The 26,299-nt window shown below is 48.0% G+C and overlaps 1 protein-coding gene across 1 annotated transcript in view; it reads left to right on the top strand.

Moving 5' to 3' along the window:
• Window positions 1–26,299, top strand: part of GRIN2D (glutamate ionotropic receptor NMDA type subunit 2D) — a 1,061,440-nt gene that overhangs the window by 343,227 nt on the left and 691,914 nt on the right. The window contains exon 4 of the mRNA XM_086930354.1: window positions 1,366–1,577. Within this exon, the coding sequence (XP_086786480.1) occupies window positions 1,366–1,577 (212 nt within the window). The remainder of the gene's footprint in view (window positions 1–1,365; window positions 1,578–26,299) is intronic.

The raw sequence follows: 26,299 nt of genomic DNA, 5'->3' as shown, positions 1-26,299 counted from the left end.
CTCGGAAACAAACCACACTGTGAATTTGGCCCCTGAGAGAAAGTTTGTGAGTACCCATGATGTAGACATTTGGAAAGCTGTTCTCCATATCCTGTGGCTGTGCTTGGCGCTGTGACTGGATTTCTTAGCTCTGCCAGCATTGTTACTTTAGCTGCCTGGAAGCACCCAGAGTGTCAGGGAGTGTAATGATATCTTGCACATGTAAGGAAGATTGTAAGATCAGGAACATTATTGCGTCATAACATCATCTGAAAGGTATTTTTCCTGGCTCACCTTCCTTTTCGCTTCACCTTTTTGAAGTGTCTGTGTTAGTGATGTGAAGATCAAACCAAAAGGAATGGAATGTATTTAATGTTTAGGTCCACTTAGTATGTGAACTGAGGGGGGATAATTTGACACGGTGCCTCATATCCGGTGTCAATGACATTTGTAATTGAGCTCAAGCACACAATAACAAAAAATGATCTGTTTGATCAAACTAAACCAGATTGCTCGTCATGCTTTATCCTGTGTTTAAAACCAATCCGATTCTAAATGTTACACAATGTGAATGGAGCCAAAATGTTTATTTGTAAATTCATAGAAAAAAAATAAAAAAATACTAGGGGCAGATTTACAGGCCCATTGCGCCACTTTTGCGTCACTTTTCCCATGTTAAAAGTCACGCAAAAGTGGCACAAGGAGCTCGTAAATCTGCCCCCTAGTATTTAGTAATACAAAGGTAATAATTCCGCTCAGATGTGGAATGGATATTTGTCAAAGATCTTAGCAGTTGCTGCCCCCTCCTAGAATACCTGCCTACTCCTGCTTGTCCTGAAAGTTTAACAAATGTGCTATTTTCTGCATGCTGAGATTTGTATTTATGTCCTGTAAATTCTACTGGCATTAAAGTGTCACACATAAAGGAATGAAATGTCACACCGCTGAACACTGAGCACATGCAGCGATTTAAATGGGCCGGTACTGTCTGGTACGGAGTTCCTGCATTTCTTTAATTTGAAAGGGAGAGTACCTGCACTTCTCATCACTGCTACAATGCATTTAAATGAGAGAGTACCTGCATTTCTCAGGGGCACATCTAAAGAGTGAGTACCTGCACTTCTATGTTTCCATTCAAATCACTGATCACATGGAAATGTTATAGATTTGTGAAATGAACACTTGGCAGTTTTGGTTGCTCCCATCATGCTAGTCACCAGAGCCTAAGGAGAACTTAATGAACAAGAAGCATGGAGTGGGCATTTTCCTTTGGAGTCCAAATGTTGCAGGCTTTGGGGTTTTTAGTTATAGAATTTCCTATTATCTGATTCACCAGCTCTCCTCTATTATATGGTGTAAATATGTCTTTCCTCTTTCCTAACGCAGGTAGGGCTATGGGAACATGGAGGCCTCCGGATGAAGTACCCTGTATGGTCGCGGTACGGCAAGTTCCTGCAACCCGTTGACGATGACCAGCACCTGACGGTGGCCACGCTGGAGGAGCGCCCTTTCGTCATTGTGGAAAGCGTAGACCCAGCCACAGGAACCTGCATCCGGGACTCGGTGCCGTGCCGGAAGCAGCTCAACAAAACCGACAAGTAAGAATGCTTTACATTACATGCACCTTTACCTGTATCGTGCATTATTTCATTACCTTAATGTATGCTCCTTTCCATTTCATTGAAACTGGTTTTGAAAACTCTTTAGTTCGTTTACAGGTTTTGAGATAAGGCACAGAAACTGGAGAAGGGTGTCATCTCGATGCCTTTCACGCTTCCTTTAGCCATGAAGTGTGAGCTAGGTGTGGAAGGAAGTACCTAGCGCAACCTGTTACAAATTATAATTAAAAAATGTGTCACTGAATGTAACCATACAATCTTTTTTCAGTACTAAGAACTTGTTTTCGCTTAACGGTTCATATGCCCCGAGTGCCCCAGCTGCAACAATATCGGAATCCCTGGTGCTGATTTTTGTTGTCATGAATGAATATGGATCATGCATAACATGACATAGGCCTGTCTTGTGAGTTGTGGTCTTTTTGGGTAGTGGTGAAAGGCTGCTGCCTTTGCCAAGTGTTAAGCAGCACGAGCGCAGTGGTGGCAGCATGCAGAGGTGAACAGGTATTTGTACCTGGCATTGGAGCAAAGCTGTGGGCTCACTCATGTAAAGTTTCCGCTATTGTGTGTTTAATTCACTCTTGACCTACACCAAGTTAGTATGTAGTTCTGTGCAGTGGGTATATGTTGTATGCACGTGCTGGGTGAATTTGTGTCTGTAAATGGTACAATACATGGAAGATTCTGGGTTACATTTTGGGAGACCCTCAGCTGAATGGAGGTGCATGATTAAGGTGGAGCAATCCCCAGACTGATTTGTGGATTGCTACATTGCGGGTGGGACAGTCTGGAGGAAGGAGAGCTAAGCTCCCCGGTGCAATTGAAATGAAATGAAATACCTGTTATTCTAAAGCGCAAGCAATTACCCCAAAGGGTGTGTCAAGGTACTGGGGAGCGTCAAGAAGATTAAGTGAGCTATTGCCCAGAGTCACATGGTGCTGGGGAAACCTGCTGCCGGGAATCGAACCGCGAGGCACCGTGTTCCGGAGCCAGCTGCCCTGACTGCTGCACCACACCTCTTCCGCATCAAAGGGTGCTCTTTGATTCAGATTGAGGTCACTGAAAGGGGGCCTGGGTACATCTCTGGAAGGAATCATGGCTGCTTAGGGAATCATAAAGAGTGGAACTGAGGCCCTGGGGTAAACTTTTGATACACATAACACTATGGATGGCATCCAAGTGGGAACCTCTGGTCACTCCCATGGCCTGGGTTGTGGGGCTATAAGATTTAGATCTGCTGCTGCTGTGACAGGACACTTTAAAAGGAAGCAGACTCCCAACATAAACTTCAAAGACTCAGAGCCTAAATCACATTTGGGGGCATATATACAGTCCCTACAGGTGATCCTTCCTGCACATAAACAATCTATTTAAAAAAATGACATTTTGTAACTTTTATTTGTGCTGTACTACAGCAGCACACGTAGACGTGACAAAATGTCATTTAAACAATCTTCCCCTTAACGCTGACACCCTTGCAGTGTGGTACAAGGGTGCCTTTGTGGGCGCTAAGCTGATAAATTTTGCGTCAGCGCAGGGGGAAACGCAGGGCTGCACCATATTGTTGTAAATATAGTGCAGCTCTGCATTTCAGAAGTGGCGCAGTGTGGTGTTAAGCCAAGGAGGCTAACGACATGCTCCACCATTTAGTTTTAAATATACCCCTTGTCAGGAAATGGACTGTAAGAAGGGGAGCTCGACACTCCAAAATTGTCAACTGTCAAGCTGCCAGATGGTCTGTGTGTGTAGAGGAAACTCTGCAAAGCGTGAGCCTGTGAGCAAAGCTGGAGGCTAAGGTCTGCCAGTCTCCCATCTTCGTGAGGAATATCACCCAGTGAAATATAAGACCACCCATGCCTGGAGAATAAGGCACCTGTGTCTGCCTGCTTGCCAAGAACATTGAGCCCTGTGTAGATGAGGAGAGCTGGAAGGAGAAATATACAGGTGAGTGGATCCTGTAGTAAGGTGTGTGGAGATGGCTGCTGCATGAATCAGGTCATTGCTGTGTGCATAATTAAGTCTGTGACCCCTGTATGCAAAAGGAATGAACTGTGCTGCACCTATCAGGTCAGTGTCTGTGTGCCGAGTTAAGTCAGCATCCCTGTATGCCAGAGGACGGCTGACTTGAACTTTGCTGCACCGATTGGGTCGTTGCCCATGTGCAGGGTTAAGTCAGTGACCTGGTATGCTAGAGGGTGGCACTGTGAAGAAGAACCTGCTGCTGTACCGATCAGGCCAAAACCTGAGAGAAGAGCAGGTCTGGCAACTCCAGATGCCAAAGGGGGTCACTGGAGGATGAGAAGAAGTTCAACCTAGTGGATGCCATTGTCCCAACTGAGGAGCAGAATCTGGAATGCTGTAGCTGCCTCGTCCTATGATAGAGACACTCTTAGAGACTTTGGTTGGATGATTATTGCTAGTGCGGCCAGCAGGCCCAGAGGAACTTGTCAGTCAGATGGCTTCTCGGCGTTGGATTGCTTTTTACTTTTTTAATGGAGACAGAGTGGGACTCCTGAGACTCAGACTGCTAGTGGGGCCTAACCTGAACGTCGTCTATAGTGATGGGTAATACCCAATAATTCTATTGAGAGGGAAGCGGGAATCAGGGGCCTGCACTAAGCACTAGAGTCCTGACCTCACGGGGAAGTTTTGTGCATGCTGTATTTCAGTTTGTGTTCATATATAAATGCTACTATGTAAAAAAAGAGAGTGTTTAACTATACAATCAATTATTGTTACTATTGAGCATATTTGAGTTGTGAGCCTGTGCCCAATCCCTGTGTTTACATCCTGTGCCCCTCTCCCCAGTACGCCTTGGACTGTGCGACCCACGCTGTCACTGAGAGTCAAGTGCTGAAGGAGTACTTGGACCAGTTGCTCTGGATCCATAGTACGTTGGACCCTGGGACATCACGAGTAAAAGTCCTCAATCCCCACGGTAGGGACGAATAGCTCCTGCTTGCTCTGTGGCCCTTTAAATGGGGTTTTGATGTCAGGCGGCTGGGTTAAGGCTGGGAAGAAGCACTGCCATTTTACATGGAAATATTTCTTAAGTTGCCTTCTTTTCTACATGATGACTTTTGACACACATTTGCGTGCGTGGCAGTGCAGGATTAGTTTCTCTGAAACCATATTGCTTACATTTCCACTTTGTAGGCACACTATCATGACACCTTGGACATTTAGTACAAGGCGTAAACTTCCATTGTGTAAATATTGTTGTTCACCCGTAAGGCGACACAGCTATCACAAGAGAATAAACATTGACAACCTGGCTGAGGCCTCAGCACAGACACCCGCCCTAGGTAACTTGGTTAGTGAGCACATAGTAGGCGTACAGTATACAACCTACATGTATGCCAGCATACATACATTGCTTCAGCACAGTGGTGGAATTGTTTATCCTTTTCACCGTTCTCGTAGTTCTAATCACTTTCATCTGCTTCTGTCTATCAATTATTGCACTGCATATATTTTACACAAGAATCACAGTGGTTCAATAAATACTGAAACACATCTTTGTGTATTTCTTATTTAACTCTATTGTGTAACTGAGCGAAAATGTTCTAGATCTGTTACTACGATTCCTTGCGACATCAGGGTTGCCATGTTCTCAGATTGCCACAACCATTCGTTACCCTCTTAGGTTTAAGGGTACTTATGGAGTTACTGTGAGCTAGCAGGATAATAGACCAACATATCCTGAGGGGGTGCATAGAATCACTCTGGAACCATCTCAACATTTCTGCTGTCCCAGAAACAGACAGTTACCATTGGGAAAGTGGAAGATGTACAACACTGACATCACTTTTTCTAAACACTGTGATAACCAGGTGTTATTACTCCCCATCCCTAATGAGAATTAATGTCCAGTTTCTTGAGGAAAACAGACAAATAACACATTACCAGGCACGCAGTTGTCCTCCCCATACTTGACTGCCAATCAAATATTTCTCCATTTCACAAACATAAGGTATCATTAATGATGAGGGTACACCTAAACATTTACCTAACAGTAAACGAAACACTGAACAAGCACAAAATGTTTGTGACTCTAGGGTGAGGGTCTCCAGTCCAGGCTTTCGGAAAGTAGAACATAATTTGCATTCTTAGTCTTCGGATACTTTAAAAACACCTGGGGAACATGGCCATCTGTCGTGCACCAGTTCCCTTCTATACCACACACTTCTCTCTACATATATCCATGTGCAATCTTCCCTCTATATCCCTGACTGCCCTTTCTTCCCACTGTACTCATAATTGATAACTTTCCCACATGTTCCTTCTTGTGCACACTCCCTTTGTGCTCTTAAAAAGGCACACTCTTTCCTCTGTAGCCAATTGACAACATTTTTCCACCCGTGTCCATTTGCCTCTGTATATTATTGTACTGATATTGCAAACTGCATTTTAATTTCTTTAGTACAAATACTTTTGTCCATAATCTAAATTATTAGTATTTCTTACTTACCTCCGATTTCCTCATGATTTGAACTGTGCCCCAGAGTGGCAGAGAGTACATATGTTCTAACATTCCTTAGTATCTTTGATTTGTCATTGCTGCTTCCAGACCCTTGTTTGCACAATTTCCTCCTACCCTGGTTGCACACTCCTCTCTCTATGACAGATTGCACCTAACCATTACAATTCACTATACTGATGTTTGCACCCTTTACACTCCATACCCTGATTACACAAACTACCCTCCACACACCTAATTGCACCTACATTCTAAGCGCTGATGCCACCCATTTCCCTCCAAATATTTGTTTGCACCCACATCCCTCTTATTTGCAACTGCACCCACATTCCTTCCTAACCTTATCAATGCACAATTTCTTCCATACCCCTTATTACATCCGCTTCCTATAAAACCTCTGATTGCACCCACATCATTCCATATCCCTGACTGCACCCACTTCCCTCCATGCATCTGACTGAAATGACCTTCCTTTTGCCCCTGATTTCACATTCTGAGGAGGATGACAAGAGGAGGGTGTATCTATCAACGCATTCTTTGCACAACTGCATAAATTGGGTATCACCTAATGGGTATTGATGAGCTGGATGAGATTCGAGCACAGTGGATACAGGGATATCAGTGGTCCACCCTTAAGGAAGCTGATCCTGAGACAACCTGGAATCATGTTGGATGACATCTCAATTCTGGCTCAATTGCACGAGCTTGCAGACTCGAGGGCCAGGGAAATGGAGTCACCTCTAAATCACAGCATCATGTCAGTCACCCCTGTGTCCAGCGAAGTGAAGATCAAAGAGGAACACATGGAGGCAATCCAGCAACGGCCAGGGCACTCCCGTGACTCTGGGGGTGTGAGAACACCTGAGAAGAGCTGTGGAAACTGTATCCTATCCAACCACTCACCGAGAGGCTGCTCAGCTTAGGGCAAGGTTCAAGTGTCTAAACTTTGGAGTGCCGTCTGCGCTGGAAGTTTTCCAGGAAGTTATTCGTGAGGCGCTCTCTAGTCTATTGGCATGTTCTGTGGAACTGGAACGAAAAAAACAGTGCAGGCCTTTAGAGAAGTTAAAAAAGCACTCCTTCATGATGCGCCAATGGCATACTTCATGGGGCAGATGGAACTAGTTGTTGATGCCAAGTCAAGTCAAGTCAGAAATTTATATAGCGCACTACTCATCTAGAGGGTCTCAAGGCGCTTGAGGGAGGGGGGGTTCGCTCCTTATCAAATAGACAAGTTTTGAGTTGTTTTCTGAAGGAGAGGTGGTTCTGTGTGAGGCGGAGGGGGGTGGGGAGCGAATTCCAGGTCTTGGCCGCTAAATAGGAGAATGATCTTCCTCCCATGGTGGCTTTTCGGATGCGTGGAATCGCGGCGAGGGCTTGATTGGACGATCGTAGTTGGCGGGTGGAGGTGTAAAAGGTCAGGCGCGTGTTGAGGTATCTGGGTCCTAGGTCGTAGAGGGCCTTGTGTGCGTGGGTGAGGAGACGGAACGTTATTCTCTTGTTGACGGGGAGCCAGTGAAGGTCTCTTAGGTGACCGGATATGTGATTGTGGCGGGGTATGTCTAGGATGATTCGGGTGGAGGCGTTATGAATGCGTTGGAGTTTTTTCTGTAATTTGGCTGTGGTTCCGGCGTAGAGGGTGTTTCCGTAGTCCAGTCGGCTTGTGACAAGTGCTTGGGTGACCGTCTTTTTTGCTTCGGTGGGGACCCATCGGAAGATCTTTTGGAGCATGCGTAAGATGTTAAAGCATGATGATGAGATGGCGTTGACTTGTCTGGTCATCGAGAGGGAGGAGTCTAGGATGAATCCCAGGTTGCGAGCATGGTCCGTTGGTTTGAGTGCGCTGCCCAGGGCTGGCGGCCACCAGGAGTCTTCCCATGCAGAGGGGGATGATCCTAGGATGAGGACTTCCGTCTTGTCTGAATTCAGTTTTAAACGGCTGTTCTTCATCCACTCGGCTACGTCTTTCATCCCTTCATGTAAGTTGGTTTTGGCGGTGTTTGGGTCTTTGGTGAGGGAGAGGATCAGCTGGGCGTCGTCAGCATAGGAGATGATGTTGAGGTTGTGATGGCGTGCGATGGATGCGAGGGGGCTCATGTAGACGTTGAGTGATGATCCTTGTGGTACGCCGCAGATGACTTCGGTGGCCTCTGATCTGAAAGGGGGGAGGCGGACTCTCTGGGTTCTTCCGGCGAGGAACGAGATGATCCAATCCAATACTTTTCCTTGTATCCCGACGTTGCAGAGGCATTGGACAAGGGTGCTATGACAAACCATGTCAAACGCTGCAGAGAGGTCTAGGAGGATGAGGGCAACTGTTTCCCCGTTGTCGAGTAGTGTTCGGATGTCGTCTGTTGCTGCGATGAGGGTGGTCTCGGTGCTGTGTTTGGCTCGGAAGCTGGACTGTGAGGGGTCGAGGGAGCCGTTAGATTCGAGTGAAGCTGTGAGATGACTGTTGACGGTCTTCTCTATGACTTTGGCAGGGAATGGGAGGAGCGAGATGGGGCAGTAGTTCTTAAGTTCAGTGGGGTCTGCCGTAGGTTTTTTCAGGAGGACGCTGAGTTTGGCATGTTTCCAGCTTTCCGGGAAGGTAGCGGTGTTTAGGGAGCAGTTGATGATATCTCGGAGTTGGGGTGCGATGATGGAGTCGTCCTTGTTGAAGATGTGGTGGGGGCATGGGTCGGTTGGCGATCCGGAGTGGATGGAGTTCATCAAGCGGATGGTGTCATCGGTGCTGATCGGGTTCCAGGCGCTGAGGGTGTCAAGTCAAGTAAAGTCGAGTGATTTATGTAGCGCGCTACATACCCAGAGGGTCTCAAGGCGCTAGAGGAAGGGTGGAGAATTACTTGTCGAATATCTAGGTTTTAAGCTGTTTTCTGAAGGCTAGGTGGTTTTGAGTAAGGCGGAGGTGAATGGGAATGGAGTTCCAGGTTTTAGCCGCTAAGTAGGAGAAGGATCTTCCCCCCATGGTGGTTTTGTTGATGCATGGAACAGCAGCGAGGGCTTGGTTGGAAGAGCGTAGCTGGCGGGAGGGGGTGTAGAAGGATAGTCGCGTGTTGAGGCATTCGGGTCCAAGTTCCTATAGGGCTTTGTGTGCGTGGGTGAGGAGGCAGAACGTTATCCTCTTATTGACGGGGAGCCAGTGGAGGTCTTTCAGGTGACCGGAAATGTGGTCTTTGCGCGGAATGTCTAGTATGAGTCTGGCTGAAGCGTTTTGGATGCGTTGGAGTTTTTTCTGAAGTTTTGCGGTGGTACCGGCGTACAGGGTGTTTCCGTAGTCCAAGCGGCTTGTAACCAGTGCGTGGGTGACCGTTTTTCTAGTTTCGGTGGGGATCCAGCTAAATGTTTTTTTGAGCATGCGAAGAATGTTGAAGCATGATGATGAAACGGCGTTGACTTGTCTGGTCATCGAGAGTGAGGAGTCCAGGATGGCGCCCCGGTTCCGTGCGTGGTCCGTTGGGATGGGTGCTTTTCCTAGGGCCGCTGGCCACCAAGAGTCGTCCCAGGCGGAAGGGGAAGTACCTACGATGAGGACTTCTGTCTTGTCCGAGTTCAGTTTTAGACGGCTGTGCTTCATCCATTCGGCTACTTCTTGCATCCCTTCATGTAGGTTAGTTTTGGCGGTGGTAGGGTCTTTGGTGAGTGAGAGGATCAGTTGAGTGTCATCAGCGTAGGAGATGATGTTGAGGTTGTGTTGGCGTGCGATGGCCGCGAGGGGGCTCATGTATACGTTGAAGAGGGTAGGACTGAGTGATGATCCTTGTGGCACGCCGCAGATGATTTCGGTGGCCTCTGACTTAAACGGTGGGAGGCGGACTCTCTGAGTTCTTCCGGCAAGGAACGAGGTGATCCAGTCCAGTGCTTTTCCTTGGATTCCGATGTTGTTGAGGCGTTGTATAAGGGTGCTATGACAGACTGTGTCGAAGGCTGCGGAGAGGTCAAGGAGGATGAGGGCGACTGTGTCTCCGTTGTCCAGTAGTGTTCGAATGTCGTCTGTTGCTGCGATGAGGGCGGTTTCGGTGCTGTGTTTGGCTCTGAAGCCGGACTGTGAGGAGTCAAGGGATTTGTTGGTTTCGAGGAAGGCGTCGAGCTGGTTGTTGACGGCTTTCTCAATGACTTTGGCCAAAATGGTAGGAGCGAGATGGGGCGGTAGTTTTTGAGTTCGGTGGGGTCTGCTGTGGGTTTTTTTCAGAAGGGCGCTGAGTTCGGCGTGTTTCCAGCTTTCTGGGAAGGTGGCGGAGTTGAGGGAGCAGTTGATGACGTCTCGGAGGTGGGGTGCGATGATGGAGTCTGCTTTGTTGAAGATGTGGTGGGGACATGGGTCTGTGGGGGATCCTGAGTGGATGGAGTTCATCAGGCGAATGGTGTCCTCAGTGGAGATTGGGTTCCAGTCATAAAGGATGTTCAAGGGGGGTTTAGGTTCGGAGGTAGGTTGGGTGGGTTGGTCTCCGGGTTGGTTGTCGAAGCTGTTATGGATGTCGGCGATTTTGTCGTGGAAGAATGAAGCTAGGGAGTCGCAAAGGATTTGAGAGGGAGTGATGTCGTTGGAGTTGGCAATGGGGTTGGTAAACTCTTTGACGATGTTGAATAGTTCCTTGCTGTTGTGGGCGTTGTTGTCTAGTCGGTCTTTAAATGCGGATTTCTTGGCTGACCGGATCAGTTGGTGGTGTTTACGGGTGGCGTTTTTGAAGGCGTCTCTGGTGCTAGTGTTTGTGTCTTTTTTCCAGGCTTTCTCAAGGGAACAGCAGAGTTTCTTGGATTTCTTAAGGTCATCGTTGAACCAGGGGGCGTTTTTGCTGCCTAGCTTGATTTGACGTTTTTTCAAGGGTGCTAGGTTGTCGGCGCTGTGGGTTAGCCATTGTGTGAGGTTGATGGCTGCTTGGTTAGGGTTCGACGAATAGGCAGGGGGGGTTTGAAGAAGCGATGTGGAGATCTGGTCAATGGTGATTTTGTTCCAGTTTCTTCGCAGAGTTGGTTGGGGTTGGTTGTGGATTGTGGTCTTTTTGTAGTTAAAGTGAACGCAGCTGTGGTCCGTCCAATGGAGAGCTGTGGTGTGATTGAAGGAGATGTGCTTGCTGGAGGTGAAGATGTGTGTCCTGCGTAGTGGGTGGGGGTGTTCACAAGTTGTTTGAGTCCGAGGTTGGCGAGATTGTCCAGAAGGGTGGTGGTGTTACTGTCGTTGCTCTTTTCCAGGTGGAAATTGAGGTCTCCCAGTAGAATGTAGTCCTCGGAGGGGAGGGCCTGTGGGGTGATGAAGTCAGTGATGTCTTCACTGAATTGTGTACGGGGTCCTGGTGGCCTGTAGAGGAGGGTGCCTCTGAGTGTGGTCTTGGGGTCGGTGTGGATCTGGAAGTGAAGATGTTCGGCGATAGCGAGGTTGTCGTCTGAGCTGGTTAAGACGCGGATGGAGTTCTTATGGACGATGGCAATGCCTCCTCCTGTTTGGTTGGTGCGGTCTTTTCGTATGATCTTGTAGCCGTCCGGGATGGCTATGGTGATGTCTGGAGCTGATGAGGCGTTCATCCATGTTTCTGTTAGGAAGGCGACGTCCGGAGAAATGGTGTCTAGTAGATTCCAAAGGTCGATGGCGTGTCTGTGGACCGAGCGGGTGTTGAGCAGGATGCATTTTAGGTGGTTAGTGTTGGATCTCTGTTTGGTGTTTGTGGATTTGGTGTGGGTCTTGGTGCAGTCGAACTTGCAGGAGAAGCAAGTGAAGGGTCCATGTGTGTGTCCCGGTGCAGCTTGGTGGCAGTTTGGTGGGCGGCCGGGGTTGAGGGCAGTGAGGGCTGCGGCGTCGTATGTAATGCGGGTGGGCTGGGGATTGCGGGGGCCTGGGGGTCTGGCGCTGAGCGCGGTCCAGGTGCGGACGGGCGTAGACGGGCTTACCTTTGGCGCACCTTCGGCGCAGCCGTAGCGCGTGGACGCTGTGTGTTGAGACATCTGTCATAAATGGAGAGTGGAGGGGGCGGAGCATGGGAGGGGCAGAAGGGAGGCGGTAGCGTGGGGGGAGGGACGGGCTGGGGGCGCAACAAAATGGCAGTAACAAACAAGGTAAACACGACGATATCGGGGTCAACAACAACAGTCAGAAGTTCTAACAATGCAAAGCGCAGGTCAGCGCAGGCGATATAAACTCAGCACAGAATTAAAAAAGCAGAAACGTGGAGCACTGCGCGAAGATACCAGGGGGCATAGGCACTGGATCGCAACTTCAGCAGCGAGGAGATGCCAGGGGCCAGGAGGGAGCGACCACCTCTGTCGAAGACAGGCTGGTCACAGAGGAGCGCCGGACCGATATTCAGTTATCCAGTGGGTGGGAGGGGCAGCAGGGAGGCGATAGCGTGGGGGGAGGGACGGGCTGGGGGCACAACAAAATGGCAGTAACAAACAAGGTAAACACGACGATACCGGGGTCAACAACAACAGTCAGAAGTTCTCACAATTCAAAGCGCAGGTCAGCGCAGGCAATATAAACTCAGCACAGAATTAAAAAAGCAGAAACGTGGAGCACTGCGTGAAGATACTAGGGGGCATAGGCACTGGATCGCAACTTCAGCAGCGAGGAGATGCCAGGGGCCAGGAGGGAGCAACCACCTCTGTCGAAGACAGGCTGGTCACAGAGGAGCGCCGGACCGATATTCAGTTATTCAGTGGGTGGGAGGGGCAGCAGGGAGGCGGTAGCGTGGGGGGAGGGATGGGCTGGTGGCACAACAAAATGGCAGTACCAAACAAGGTAAACACGACGATACCGGGGTCAACAACAACAGTCAGAAGTTCTAACAATGCAAAGCGCAGGTCAGCGCAGGCGATATAAACTCAGCACAGAATTAAAAAAGCAGCAACGTGGAGCACAGCGCTACGATACCAGGGGACACAGGCACTGGATCGCAACTTCAGCAGCGAGGAGATGCCAGGGGCCAGGAGGGAGCGACCACCTCTGTCGAAGACAGGCTGGTCACAGAGGAGCGCCGGACCGATATTCAGTTATCCAGTGGGTGGGAGGGGCAGCAGGGAGGCGGTAGCGTGAGGGGAGGGACGGGCTGGGGGCACAACAAAATGGCAGTAACAAACAAGGTAAACACGACGATACCGGGGTCAACAACAACAGTCAGAAGTTCTAACAATGCAAAGCGCAGGTCAGCCCAGGCGATATAAACTCAGCACAGAATTAAAAAAGCAGCAACGTGGAGCACAGCGCTACGATACCAGCGGGCACAGCCACTGGATCGCAACTTCAGCAGCGAGGAGATGCCAGGGGCCAGGAGGAAGCGACCACCTCTGTCGAGGTAAGGGGAGTGGGCTGGTCGCCGAAGCTGTTATGTATGTCAGTGATTTTGCTGTGGAAGAACAATGCTAGAGAGTTTCAGAGGTCTTGAGAGGGAGTGATGTCGTTGGTGCCGGCGCTGGGATTAGTAAGCTCTTTGACGATGTTGAAGAGTTCCTTGCTGTTGTGGGCGTTGTTGTCGAGTCGATCCTTGAATGCTGATTTCTTGGTGGATCGGATCAGCTGGTGGTGTTTGCAGGTGGCGTCCTTGAGGGCGGTCATGTTGTTTGTGGTTGGGTTTTTTTGCCAGGCTTTCTCGAGGGAGCGGCAGTTCTTTTTAGAGTTCTTGAGGTCGTCGTTGAACCAGGGGGATTTTTTGCTTCCTGGCTTGTTGTGATGGTTTTTCAAGGGTGCTAATTCGTCAGCGCAGTGGGTGATCCATTGTGCGAGATTGATGGCTGCTTGATTTGGGTCCTATGGTCTGGCGGGAAGATTTTGGTTTAGCGATGTGGTGAGCTGGTCGGTGGTGATTTTGTTCCAGTTTCTGCGGGAGACTTGTTGTGGGTGGTGGTGGATCGTGGACTTTCTGAAGTTGAAGTGGACGCAGCTGTGGTGCGTCCAGTGGAGTTCTGTGGCGTGATTGAAGGAGACGTGCTTGCTGGAGGAGAAGATTGTGTCGAGCTTGTGTCCGGCGTAGTGGGTGGGGGTGTTTTACCAGTTGTTTGACTCCGAGATTGGCGAGGTTGTCCAGAAGGGTGGTGGTGTTGCTATTGTTGTCCATTTCCAGGTGGAAGTTGAGGTCTCCTAGGAGAATGTAGTCCTCGGAGGAGAGGGCGTGTGGGCTGATAAAGTCAGCGATGTCTTCGCTGAATTGTGTGCGGGGTCCTGGGGGTCTGTAAATGAGGGTGCCTCTAAGTGTGGTCTTGGGGTCGGTGTGCATCTGGAAGTGAAGGTGTTCGGCTGCTTTGAGGGTGTCGTTGGAGCTGGTCGAGATGCGGATGGTGTTCTTGTTTCACTGTGGTCACCAGTTCCAAGTCATCAGTGATCATAAACCTTTAGTACCATTGTTTGGTGGGTCAGCATGGAATGGTGGCCTGAGGATGGTCGGTCCAGTTGCAGCAATACTCCTTTGAAGTGGTACACTAACCAGGGATCCACCGTCCGGGTGATTACCTATCATGGCATCTTCTGGCCAAGAATTCTCGGACACAGCAGGAAGATGACCCAGGTGCTGAGGGCTTCATCGGATGATAACAGGGGGCCTGCCCTCGGGCACTCTCTTTGGAGGAAATGGTTGAGGCTACCAAATATGACACCTGCGTCGCAAGAGCCAAGGACGTCCTCCAAGAACACCACTGGCGTAATTTCCTGGACGGCTTCCGAGGCCTCACAGTAGAAGAACAGAAAGCGAGACAACAGCTGTGGAGGTGTCGCGATGAGCTAAGTGAAAGTGAAGAAGGCAGTTGTTGCAGCAGCATCTAATCATCATGACTGGGAGTTTGTGGACCCACTCAGTGTAGCTGGTCCAGGAGAGCCATTAAGGGGTGACCAAAATGAAAGTCCGCCTCTGTAGCAAGGTGTGGTTCCTGGGGACGGACCAGCTAATGGAAGAAAAAGTAAAGAACTGTCACTCATGTCTATTTATAAGCGGAGAGCCTCCTGCTGCCCCAGTCCTCACAGAGAGTCCGTACATGAGGCCGTGGTCTGCAGTAAGCATGAACTTCAGAAGGTTTCCTGATAATCAAGTGCCACTAGTGGTCATGGACAGCTACGCTAAATTTCTAGCCGTGCAGATGGAGCCGTCCATTGAATTTGAATGTGTAAAACCAACTCTGGAGAAAATCTTTGCATTGTTCAGCTTGCCTGGTCAACTAAAGACAGGTAAAGGGTCGCCTTTTCAGGGTCAAGTGTTCAAAGAATATCTTAGTCACCTCAGTGTTCAACATCACCAGATAACCCCTCAATAGCCCCAGGCTAACGGGGAGGTGAGAAGATTCATGAGGATGCTCAACAAGGCATTACAAATTGTAGTGAAGCAAGGGGAGGATCTTGAGTGCTGTTTGCATCGATTTCTGAGGGCATATCACCAAACACCACACAGCACGACTGGATGTGCCCCAAGCACTCTCACAATGTGGAGACCCATCGGAGATCTTGTACCTACCAGCCGGCAGTGGGAGCCCGCTACACTTGCCATCCAAGCAGCCCAGGTGAAAAAATCTGCCAATAATGAAGGGACAAGCTGAAATCGGAGAACAACAGAGCCGAATATCAAAGAAGATGACTTGGTAGTTATCAAAGACCAACACCCAGGGTGGAAATTTCGTAGCCCCTTTGAAAAAGAAGTGTGGCAAGTAGTGAGAGTGCGTGGGACTATGGTCACAGCTAAAAGAAGAGGTGTGAAATTATTGTGGAATGTATCATGATGACACCGGCTGCAATAGAAGGCCTGCCCTATGAAGCAGGTGATAGGGAATGGAGAACACTCAAGAAAGAGAATCTGGTACAGGCAATAGAAGTGAAGTCGGTGAAGGTGAACAATCAGGAACAGCTGTTGATCATCCTGCTTCTAGTGACTGTGAAGTGTCCAACCCAGTTCATCCATGTCACCTGAGAGCTAATCCTCGACCCAGTCAGAAGCTGAAAGACTGTGTGTGTTGAGTTATTAGGTAGTGAACTTGTACTCCTGCATCTTACAATATTGGTTTATAATTTCTCCTCTTTTTGTTTTTCATTTTTATTTTCCTTTAAAGGTTAGGAGGGATGTAGTGAACTATCCGGGCAGTACTATAAATTGCATCCCTCTACACTTGGAGGGCCGGGCTCGGCCAGAAGGATTAAATAAAGGTGCTGCGCCGCTCGTGGCCAGTGCACGTAACAACAGTATATGTGTGCTGTGTCCCTTGTTGTGGGGCCCATACTGAGGTGCATACCATTTGCCACCTGGGGGGGAGGCATATGCCCCCACTACAGTTTGCAACACTTCCGTATTGTACCCATTACTGCACACTCTTCCTTCCAAACCATTGCTTGCACACAGTTCCTTTCAGGCCCTAACTGGGAGCACTTTCATACACAGTTCTAACTGCACACACCTCTTCCATGCTTGTTTTGCTCTGTCCTTCACACCCAAAGATCCCACTGTCCCCACCTGCTCCTGTGTGCGAAGCCCTGATCACCCACCTCCACTCCTGCAAATTCGCTCTTGATTCATACAGGGGCCCCATGAGCCTTTACCCTGACGCGGACCTTGATGTGCTCAGACCAGTTTGAAGATAATTGTCAGATAAATTATTTTGTTCTTCGGATTGGGCCAGCCAGGGAAGTCAGATCCCCAGCAGAATCAAAGATGGAGCAATTAGCAAACTTTGCATTCTTAGTTCTGCTGATAACAGCACCTAATTAATACACATTTCGTTTTTTTAATCGGCGAGGTGCAAAGAATTAAAACTGGAAAGAGTAAATTAATGCAAATCAAGGGAATGCGCGCCTTCCTTCAGTTAATCGAGGTCATTACTGCTATTTCATGGACTTCCAATTAGTGAGCTTGTGAAAAGCAGTGTCTGGCCCGATCACGACATGCCCTAACCACATAATACCACTTTAATTGTTTTGGAATAAGGGGACACACATGATTGGCATCACAGAAAATAATGAAACCATAATGAAGAAATACAATAACCACGAATCCAAAAGGAAGAAATGACATAATGAAAAAAAATATTAAAACCTGAGGCCAATGTACGGTTTCAAGTTTTTTTCACATTATTTCTTTTAAAAGCAATGCAACGCATAGCAATTGTGTGATAGCGCTCAACCTCCCCTGAGTAGTCAGACATAGTAGAAGGACTTTCCTGAACACTTTAAGATGCTAAAAATAGACTGGAGTGTGTGAGAGAGAGAGAGAGAGAGAGAGAGAGAGAGAGAGAGAGAGAGAGCAGAAGCCTATGGGATCATAGATATGACCCCTGGATTCTGTGTTGTATCCACTGGTATGGGACCAGCTATGAGTTCTCTAAACCAGAAATCCTCAGTCCGAACATGGTCTTTGCCCCAAAACAGAAAGATTGGGCTATGCATGGATGACGTTCCCTGGTCTCATGTGTGCTGAATGAAGCCCTGGATAGCCTTTGTAAGGTCAGTGTCCAGCAGCTCATTGGCTGTGCAGTATGGAGGCAGAGTGAAAAGATCGCTTGCGTCCGCCTCCTTCCCTCGGTCAGCAGGGACGCAGGCTTCTATGCTCTAAAAGCCTCAGCTTCTTCAGCAGAAAGTGCAGACTTCAAGTGATGTTCCCTCACCTCAGGGATACAGGCGATCAGACAAACACCATCCCTGATCACAGTTCCCCCTGTACTCTGCTACACAATCCCTTCCTTTGTGATGGAGAACTTGGGACTGGAAGAAAGCGGTGTGTTTTTCAGTCTCAAATTTCAGAACGGTTGCCTTCTGAGGCTTCTCTTCCAACACAACCTTTGTGTAAAGCGATGCTTCTCACAGCAGGTCGTTTGTATGTAGGTCTCAGTGGATGAAGATCAGCAGAGTATGTTTGGTTGAAATGAAGCGCATCGGCAGAGCTCAGTTCAAGTTTGAACATTTGACTATAAGAGAGTGTCTCAGGACAGGAATGGGATTCATTCGTAGAGAGTTGTTTTGATCTCAGCCGTGCATCACCATAGGTGCTTTCTGCTAGTATGGATGGAGGTAAGTAGGTGGGGCTAGGTAGCTTTTTTTTGTTCTCTAGCAGTGGTGGAATATGGACAGGTGTTGCTGATCAGGAAAGAGGTGTCTTGATAGCGGTTGTTAAAGTGCCAGCAGAAGGATCTCAAAGGAAGTTGTTGTTTAGAAAAGAAATGCATTGGTAGAGCGGTTTCAGGTATTAGCATGTGAATCTTAAAGGTACCAATGGACGGGAAAAAGGTGCATTTGTAGAGATTTGTATAGCTATACTGGTGTCTTAAAAGAGGCTGCTGCCTTAACCCCTTGGGCGCAGCCGCGATTCTGCACCTGTGCGGCTTTTTCCGTAGTGGGTGGGTTCATGACGGCCCCCAGCCGTCATCAGCACACACCCACCGTATTGCGCCGTCATCAGCATCGATGGGGTTATTAAAGGACATAAGTGCATTGACATGGGCCTACTTACATCTCAGCATGGGAGGTTTAGTCAGTGATTCAATATAGCCATGCCAAGAGAGCCCGTTTGTCTCAGCCTTGAACTTTTAAATACTGTTTCACATGAGCAGGGCCGGCGCTAGGCATGGGCAGCATGGGCGGCTGCCCAGGGCCCCGAGCTCAGCCCATCAACAGGGGGCCTCGCAAAAGTGTTTCCCCACCGGCCGCCGTGAGGCCCAGGGAAGGGCTGCCTCTCCCCTGGGCTTCGCAGGCATGTGTAGGAAATGGAGAAGAGGCCCCCCTCCCCTGTGCCTCGTAGCACTGGGCAATGGCTGTTAACCCCGAGGGAGGGGGCCCCTTTTCCCCTGGGCCGTGCAGCCCACATGTTAGCACGAGGCCTGTCTGCATTTGTAATTGGGGATGGATGCCGTCCACTTCCCACTCCAGTGACAATTAGCACGCATTTCGGGGGGGCCTGACAGTGGTAAAACAATTTATGAAGACAAGCAACTCTCACAGATGCTGATGGGCTGCGAAAGAGATGCTGTTCAGTGGCTGAATGGAAGGTGTTATAGCACACGAGGGGGGCACGCACCATGCAGGGTCAGGAGCACCTTCCGTAATTTAGATGTAAATAGCTTTCAATCTCTGCGTTTCAAAGAGCTCTCTCAGTCCAGGGGCTGTGAGTCAGGTCAGGTAAAAATGTTAAGTGTTTTGCAGGCTCCACTGGTGGAGAGTTCATATGTTCTACTCCTCATTTCACTTGTGCATGAATGTTACGCGTCCCCAAAGCTTTGAGGGGAAAAAGTGTTACCTTTTTAATTAGTAGTCACGAAAAACTTGATTGTGAAAAATTATGTCTATTTGGGCAGTACCATGTCTAGTAGTTTAAGCCATAGGCTACGTTTTACAACTTTTTTTTAAAACAAATCAATGGAGAGAAAAACACTTTAAACATCGAATGCAAATATATAAAATAAAAATGTTGCCTACCCCAAGGTATTCCCTTGAGTATATGCCCATTTTTAATTGGCCTATTTGAAATGTATACAAAGGGAAGATTTTACAAAAAGTTTGTAGCCTAAGCTCTGCTATCCTAGTACAAAATCTTAGGCTAGAGCTTGGACTCCATCACCCATGTTCAAGCACTGGCTAATGTGATTTCTTGGGGGGTACAAGGTCCATAACTCCCTTTGCTGCTAGGCCTTTCCCCCGTGTAAGCCTTTTTTTGGCAATTTGTTGTAGTTTGCGTTTAGGCCTGTTACTTTGTGCATGCAAGAGGATGGAACCACCCTCCCCTGGGCCTTACAGCTCGGGCTCATGGTGAGGGGGTCCACACCTTGAAGCTATGGTGTAGCACTGAAAGACCTTGCAGGGGGCCCCTCTCCCCTGGGCCTCATAGCCATGGTTCAGTGCTGATAGGCCTATGGGTCTATCCTAATCCTTTCAATGCTACACCATGTATGAGAGGCACACGAGAGGGGCGCTCCTTGTGTGGGCCCCCACCCCTGGGTCCATCAAAATGTTTCTCACAATGCTGGACCCTGGCCCTGTGCATGTGTCTCTAACAGAGGAATAGCAATCGGCAGTGCAGCAGGTGGCGTGGCACCAGGCTCAGGCATATTAAGAGCTCAATCTTTCCCTAATATGGCTTTACTGTACTGTGCAGCCAGTGGACGAGGGTGAGAGATGCTTTCACTTTACACCATGGCACCACTGGTGTGCTACAGCCCTCTCTTTCATGGGCCTCACAGCCATTTTACAGACCTGTGAGGCCTGCGAGAGGCCCTCCCTCCCATGGGCATCACAACCATGGTTGGACACTCACAAGAGGAGGCACCCTCCTATGAGATAAGCAGCACTTGAACATGGCTATGAGGCCCAGGGGTCCTCTCTCATGGGGTGTAGTTAATAATAGTGCAGCAGGTGCAGTGGCACCAGGGCTCTTTCTTGCATCACGGTCCATGGCAACATTACTAGTTCACTGGTTCCTTCTCCCTTGCACCGCAGAGCCATGATCGAGTACTGCTGTGCAGCTCACAGAAGGCCCACCCTCACCTAGGCCTCACTGTCATCGTCCAATGCTGAGAGGCAGCACAGATTCATGAATTCCATGCTTAGGGCAAGAGGCGACATCGAAGGGCATACCTATCAATAGCGTAGAAAGTGCAATGGGACCATGGTCTTTTGGGGTTATCTGTCCAATAAACCTAAATTATGGATGTATTTTACTGCTCAGTCAGTGACTAGAGGGTAGTGTGGAGTCACAATTTGCCTTGCTTGCACGACGGCAGGCCTGCTCCCCTACACCTTGCAGCCACGATCCTGTTCTGTGATGTCCAAATGTCATTCTCTCCCTTGGGCCTTGTGTTTTTTATTATATGTGTTGTGTTTTACACTTAACATAATTCTGGCGAGTAAAGAGCCTACACACAAAAAAAGATTGTCCTACGTCTCTTAGCATGTGTATGGAGATACTGGTTAGAGAGAGGATTTATGTTAAAACAAATTACAAAGTATTAATGTCATCCTAAGGTAGCACAATAATGGCACAGAAAGATAAGGGAGCCTTTTGAAATTTGAAATTATATCCATGGTGTGAGAGGTTATCTCTTGTGTCATTTTATATTTTGAATGATCCCGCCCCTCATTAGTATTATTATTATTATTATTATTAATTCTTGTTAAGCGCATGGCTACCCTCAGGCATCCCGGTGCTATAATTACCTCACAGGATCTCCCCCTTTATGGAGCAGAACTGGAAATTGTATCATGCACTCATCTGGAAACAATCAGTTGAGGAGTAAATAATATACATCTTTGTGAGACCTGCACCTAGCTTTTCCATCCAATGTGACAAATGTAATCCATTTAATACAGTTTTAAAATATATGGACTTATTTCATTTGTATATTTATCTTTTTGTCCATGTTACTGATATCGATGTTAGGTCTCTTCAGGGTTGCCAAATAAGATCAATAGTCCTTCGATGTCACTTTCTGTGATGTCACTTCTTGTGATGTTACCAAGGGCGGCTCCTCCACTAGGGCGGAGGTGCGTTGCCCCACTGCTTTCTCGCAGCGTGAGAAGCTGAAACACAAAATGCTAAAACTACCATTTTATGTTTCTGCTACTCGCACTGCGAGAAAGCAGAAGGGTTTGGTTGGGGGCGGGCGGGTCTGCTTTAGGGCAGGGGACGATTGCCTTGCCCCCTGATAAAGGCCCTGACTGTTGGTCGGCCCTCCGGGATCGACCAAACAGTCATGCACACTCAGAAAATATCCTCCCCATAGGCGCCTGGCTGGTCGGCGGCCCAACCAATCACAATGCTGCCATTGCAGCGTTCTCATTGGCTTAGGAGAGGGAGGCTGCCTGCTTCCTGTTCCTGCCAGAGGCAGGAAAGAAAGAGAGCAGGTCAGGAGCAGAGATGACGCGAGAGCTGGGAAGGTAAGTTTATTTTATTTTTAAATTACCCTCCGCGCGAACCCCTGCAAGACCTCCCACCCGCGAGTCATGCTGGCCGCGACTGGATTTTACATGAAAATTAGAGGGGCCTCACATCTTCCCTTTCGCCCGGGGCCCCAGAAGTTCTAGGACCGGCCCTGCACATGAGAGGTCGATCACCAATCTGAGGAGGCCTGATCCTTTTGGGGTCATGTCCCTACTGCGGGAGGAATGAAGTCACACAGCCCAGTAGTTTTACTACAGCTAATCTTAAGTAGTCATTCCCTCTCTATTACTTGTTCCTGACGAGAGCTGTGAAGTTATGTATGCAGTGGCCCGAGTTGGGCTGCGAATTTGTATTGGCCTAGGGTAGGCTACAACTGCCTCGATGTGTGCAGAAGCCAAGTATGTTGCTCTACTGCCTAGATGAGAATCTGTGTCATGCCAGAGCACCCTCAACATGGGCAAAATGCAGTGTGAGGTTTCTGCACCCAGCTCTCATCAGCCACTCTGAAGGGGTGAGCAAGGCAGACAATGGGTAAGCCAGGCTAGAGGCAGGCTACGACGGTCGCGAGCACCCACACAGTGTTCCCAAGGCATTCCAAGTGACACCAGGCAACATGCAAGCCAAGCTCGACTTTCTTGCCAGCTGCAGGTAAAACTGCACATGGTCGCTGAGGTTTTACCTGTGGTAGGACTGAGCCACTGAGCTCGCAATGAAGAACTCACGAACGACTGATTTCCGACGCACTACAGCTCTGGAGCTAAGAACCTGGGTAAAGATTGACCGGCCGCTCGTTCGACTTGTGGAGAGATATAAACTGCGCATGAGCCTTGTTCATGTTTCCATCCTGTGATGTGGAACTGAGAGAGCGCAATTTGAATAAAACGTATATCCGAGTCATATTTATAAGCATATCGTATAAACGTAGGAATGAAATGTATATCGTAACGTGAAGTTGACACTTATAGTATAAAGTTAACAGACGTAACCAAAGTAATATAGGAAATGTAATTGTATTTACTTTTGAACGTGCATTAGATTCAGAAGGCCCGTATACATAGTGGGCTAATGTAGAAATTCATGTACGTGTGTAACTTTAAATGGAGAAATGGCGAGAAATGTAAATGGAGAAAGGTGCAGAGAGCATACATAGCGATGTAAAGAACGAGGATAACTTTATATTCTATGTAATTTGTATTCTATGTAAAATGTATTCACTTATAAGCAAAGGATTTGCTAAATGCGATTATATATAAATGTGTGTTAAAGGTTATACTGTGTAGAAGAAGTTTTGTAGAGTTTAGGTCATTTGTGATTTTAACCTGACTGACCAAGGGTTCGCAGGAGTGTAGTCCGCTGTTAGTAATTTAGTGGGCTCACAGGAGTCGTGAATAGACTTGATGTGAACGTGCGAGCCAAGGAGTCTAGTTCTTGGTAGATTTAAGGTGACAATGTCGGACGAAGTTTATTGCCTAAACGTGAGAGGAGACGCTTGGAATTTGAGTCTTGTTTTGAAATGACCATTCACAGGACCAAGAAAGGTTACTTATATAGTCGTAAAGAGTAAAGTTCTGATGAGGTGATAGACTTTTGCTCCGAAAGTGTCAAATGTAATGTCAATGAAGTCACCAGCAAGAAGACGAAGATGGCGTCTAAGAAGAAAGGTCAACTTAACGGACGACGCGAAGAGACGAAGCCATGGAAAGAGCTAGAAATGACATCATGGGGGAAAGTCCGTGGTGGGCGTCGAAGGGGCGTTCCACCCACACTGTGATTGTGTATTTTAGGGACAGCACCCCGGGGAGAAGAGAGCGAGAAGGGAGCGAGAACAGCGAGAGGCAAGTTAGGAAGGGCAGATGACTTGAGCAGATGCGCTGAGAGAGATCAGAGCGCAAGAGAGCAGTAGGCCAAGGACCCTTAGAGAGCGGATGGGTAGGCAGAGAGGGTACTGCTTCTTAAACTTAAGTTACCTTTAGAGGCTAAGAGAGTTTGAACTTCTTTGGAAGTCAAACTGCTGACACCTTTTTTAGGGTACTAGAAACTTGCGAAGTAGGGATGTCACCTAGCATAGAGTAGGGACAGATTTAACTTGTATTTTTTTCTTTTAGATGACGCAACAGAACCACATTATATCTATGCTTTTAATTTGTTGATTCTGGAACTGACTTTGATTGTATTCGTTTGTAGACTGAGGTTCTTTAGGGAATTTATGTTCCTTCTAGTTCCTGTATACTTATTGAAACTTATCCTGAGAGGATTGTATTTGCAACTTTTCTTAATTTTATATTAAATCTTTTAAACTTTATCAGTTGTAAGTGGTTCTTCAGAGTTGCGTCAGTTTATGGGGTTTATCTAACCTATGTGGGGTTTTGTCTTTTACTCAATGACAGAAAATAACCGATCCAAATTGATGAATGAGATTAATATCTAAGTGATTAAAAAGGGTATCAAAATCTCATTCCCCGCAGTTGGTAGCAGAGAAAGATGGTTTTCTTCTTGAGGAAGACAACCTAGGTCAGGTTTAGTTTACCCCAAGGTCCCTAGTCATCGACGACCAGAAGAAGAATCCCTGCCGAAGAAGGTGCTGACGGTGCGTCGAGAGAAAAGCAGCAGAGTCGGTCGAGAGTGAGTATAAGGGTCATGCGTTGCCAGATTGCGGTGTTTTATGTTGTACCTATGTTGTAATGTCAAGCGGAGTTGAATGCCTGTAGTGTGATTGAGGGAAGGTTGTGAGCGCGCGCAACCGGATAAAATCTTATGTCCAGAGAGGGCTTAAGTGGTTCGGGTGTATCGAACACCCAGAGTAATTTGTCTACCATTTGAAGGGGGTCATGAGGTACCATTGATCGCCCGCAGACCGATGATAGGGGGAGTTTGAGTGAGTGTATGAGTAACGCACGCTGGTCGTACGTTTACTGTGTGTAAGTAACCTATCAGTTGAGGCAAGCGTCTGACCGTCAGAGGGAAGACGTTTCGCCAGTCGAGGTAGTAATTACAGTTAGACTGTGGCCGTACAGTCAGAGAAAAGTGATCGCTTGGACGGAAGTAGTCATTTTTCGGCGTATGAATGAGACGTATGCAAGACCGCGAGGCAAGCTGAGAAAGGAGGGGAACTGCTGCAGAAGGGACGAGTGACGTCAGCGTAGAGTCGCGCTGAGATTGGCCGGTTGGTGTAGAACCGCGCTGGGATAGGCTGGTTAGCGAAAGCCGCACAGGGATTGGTGGTTTGTCATCGGGACGTAAACAAAGGAGAGAATTAATAAGGAAAATCGTAGATTATCGAAAATGAAGTGTTTTAAGCGTTTAAGGGCAATCTTTAAGAGAGATAGAAGAAACTTATATGCCGGAGAAGAAGCTCCACCAGAAGGCACACCAGCTTATCATATGGCAGTGAATGTAGGCTTACACTCGATACTATGGATCTCTGAGTGGAATAAGCTAACAGAAGGGAATAAGGAACTGACGTTCCCGAGATACGGGACGTTTAAGCTAGAAGTATTGAACCAATTGAAAGCGGTAATGCTTGCAACAAGACCTCTACCGAGGCCAACACAATTCGAAGCACTTAGTGCATGGTTTAGAGCAGCACACGAAAAGAGCGTGAGTAGACGCCAAGAAAGAGTGAGACGATCGGTAAAAGCAGTGCAGGATGCTAAATGGGATGACGAAGCTAAAAAGTGGAGAGTGCAAAAGATAGAAGCAGACAAACTGTTCACAATGCTAGAAGCTACGGGAGAAAAGAAACCGCTAGAAGAAGATGAGGATAGCGAACCAGATGAGGATCTAATAGAGAGACTATTAACAGATAGACCACCTCCGTACAACAGAGAAGCCGAAAGTCCCGTACTACAGCAAGAGGACGGAGCTAGATGGGGGAATATAAATCGATCCCAGTAACAGAGTGGGATACCAAGAAAGGTGAGGAAGTACCTTAATCTAGTTCCGAACAGAGAGTAGTGGGAAGATTCGTGGTCCAGAAGGTGCCAGAAACGCAGTATGCAAGGTCGTATCAAATGCCAGATGCTCTACAAGTACCTGTTACCATAGGTCCTATAGTGTCAATCTACAACCCAGAGGGGGTCCAGCAGGAGGAGCAGGCACGATGGGACAGGGAAAGGGCAGAGATGGAGAATAGGAACAAAGCAATAAATCCTCAGAGGCAGATACTACCACCGACGAGTCGGAGTACCCCATTAGATTCCGCAACGGGTCCCTGGATAGAACAAGGGGGTCAAAGAGGATCAATGGATTTGAGGGGACCGAAACCAAAATCCTATAAGGAATTAAGGGAATACCTGAGAGAATGGGATACTGCCGAAGAGACTCGGAATAAAAGTTTAGAAACAGGAACAGAGTGGAGAGACCAGGATAACAAGATCCTCTCTCATTGTGGAGCTGGCGAAAGC

Source organism: Lissotriton vulgaris, chromosome 7 (genome assembly GCF_964263255.1).
Source record: "Lissotriton vulgaris chromosome 7, aLisVul1.2, whole genome shotgun sequence".
In the NCBI taxonomy this organism is placed as follows: Eukaryota; Metazoa; Chordata; class Amphibia; order Caudata; family Salamandridae; genus Lissotriton; species Lissotriton vulgaris.
The sequence above is the reverse complement of the archived record's forward strand: the minus strand, read 5'-3'. Positions and strand labels throughout refer to the sequence as shown.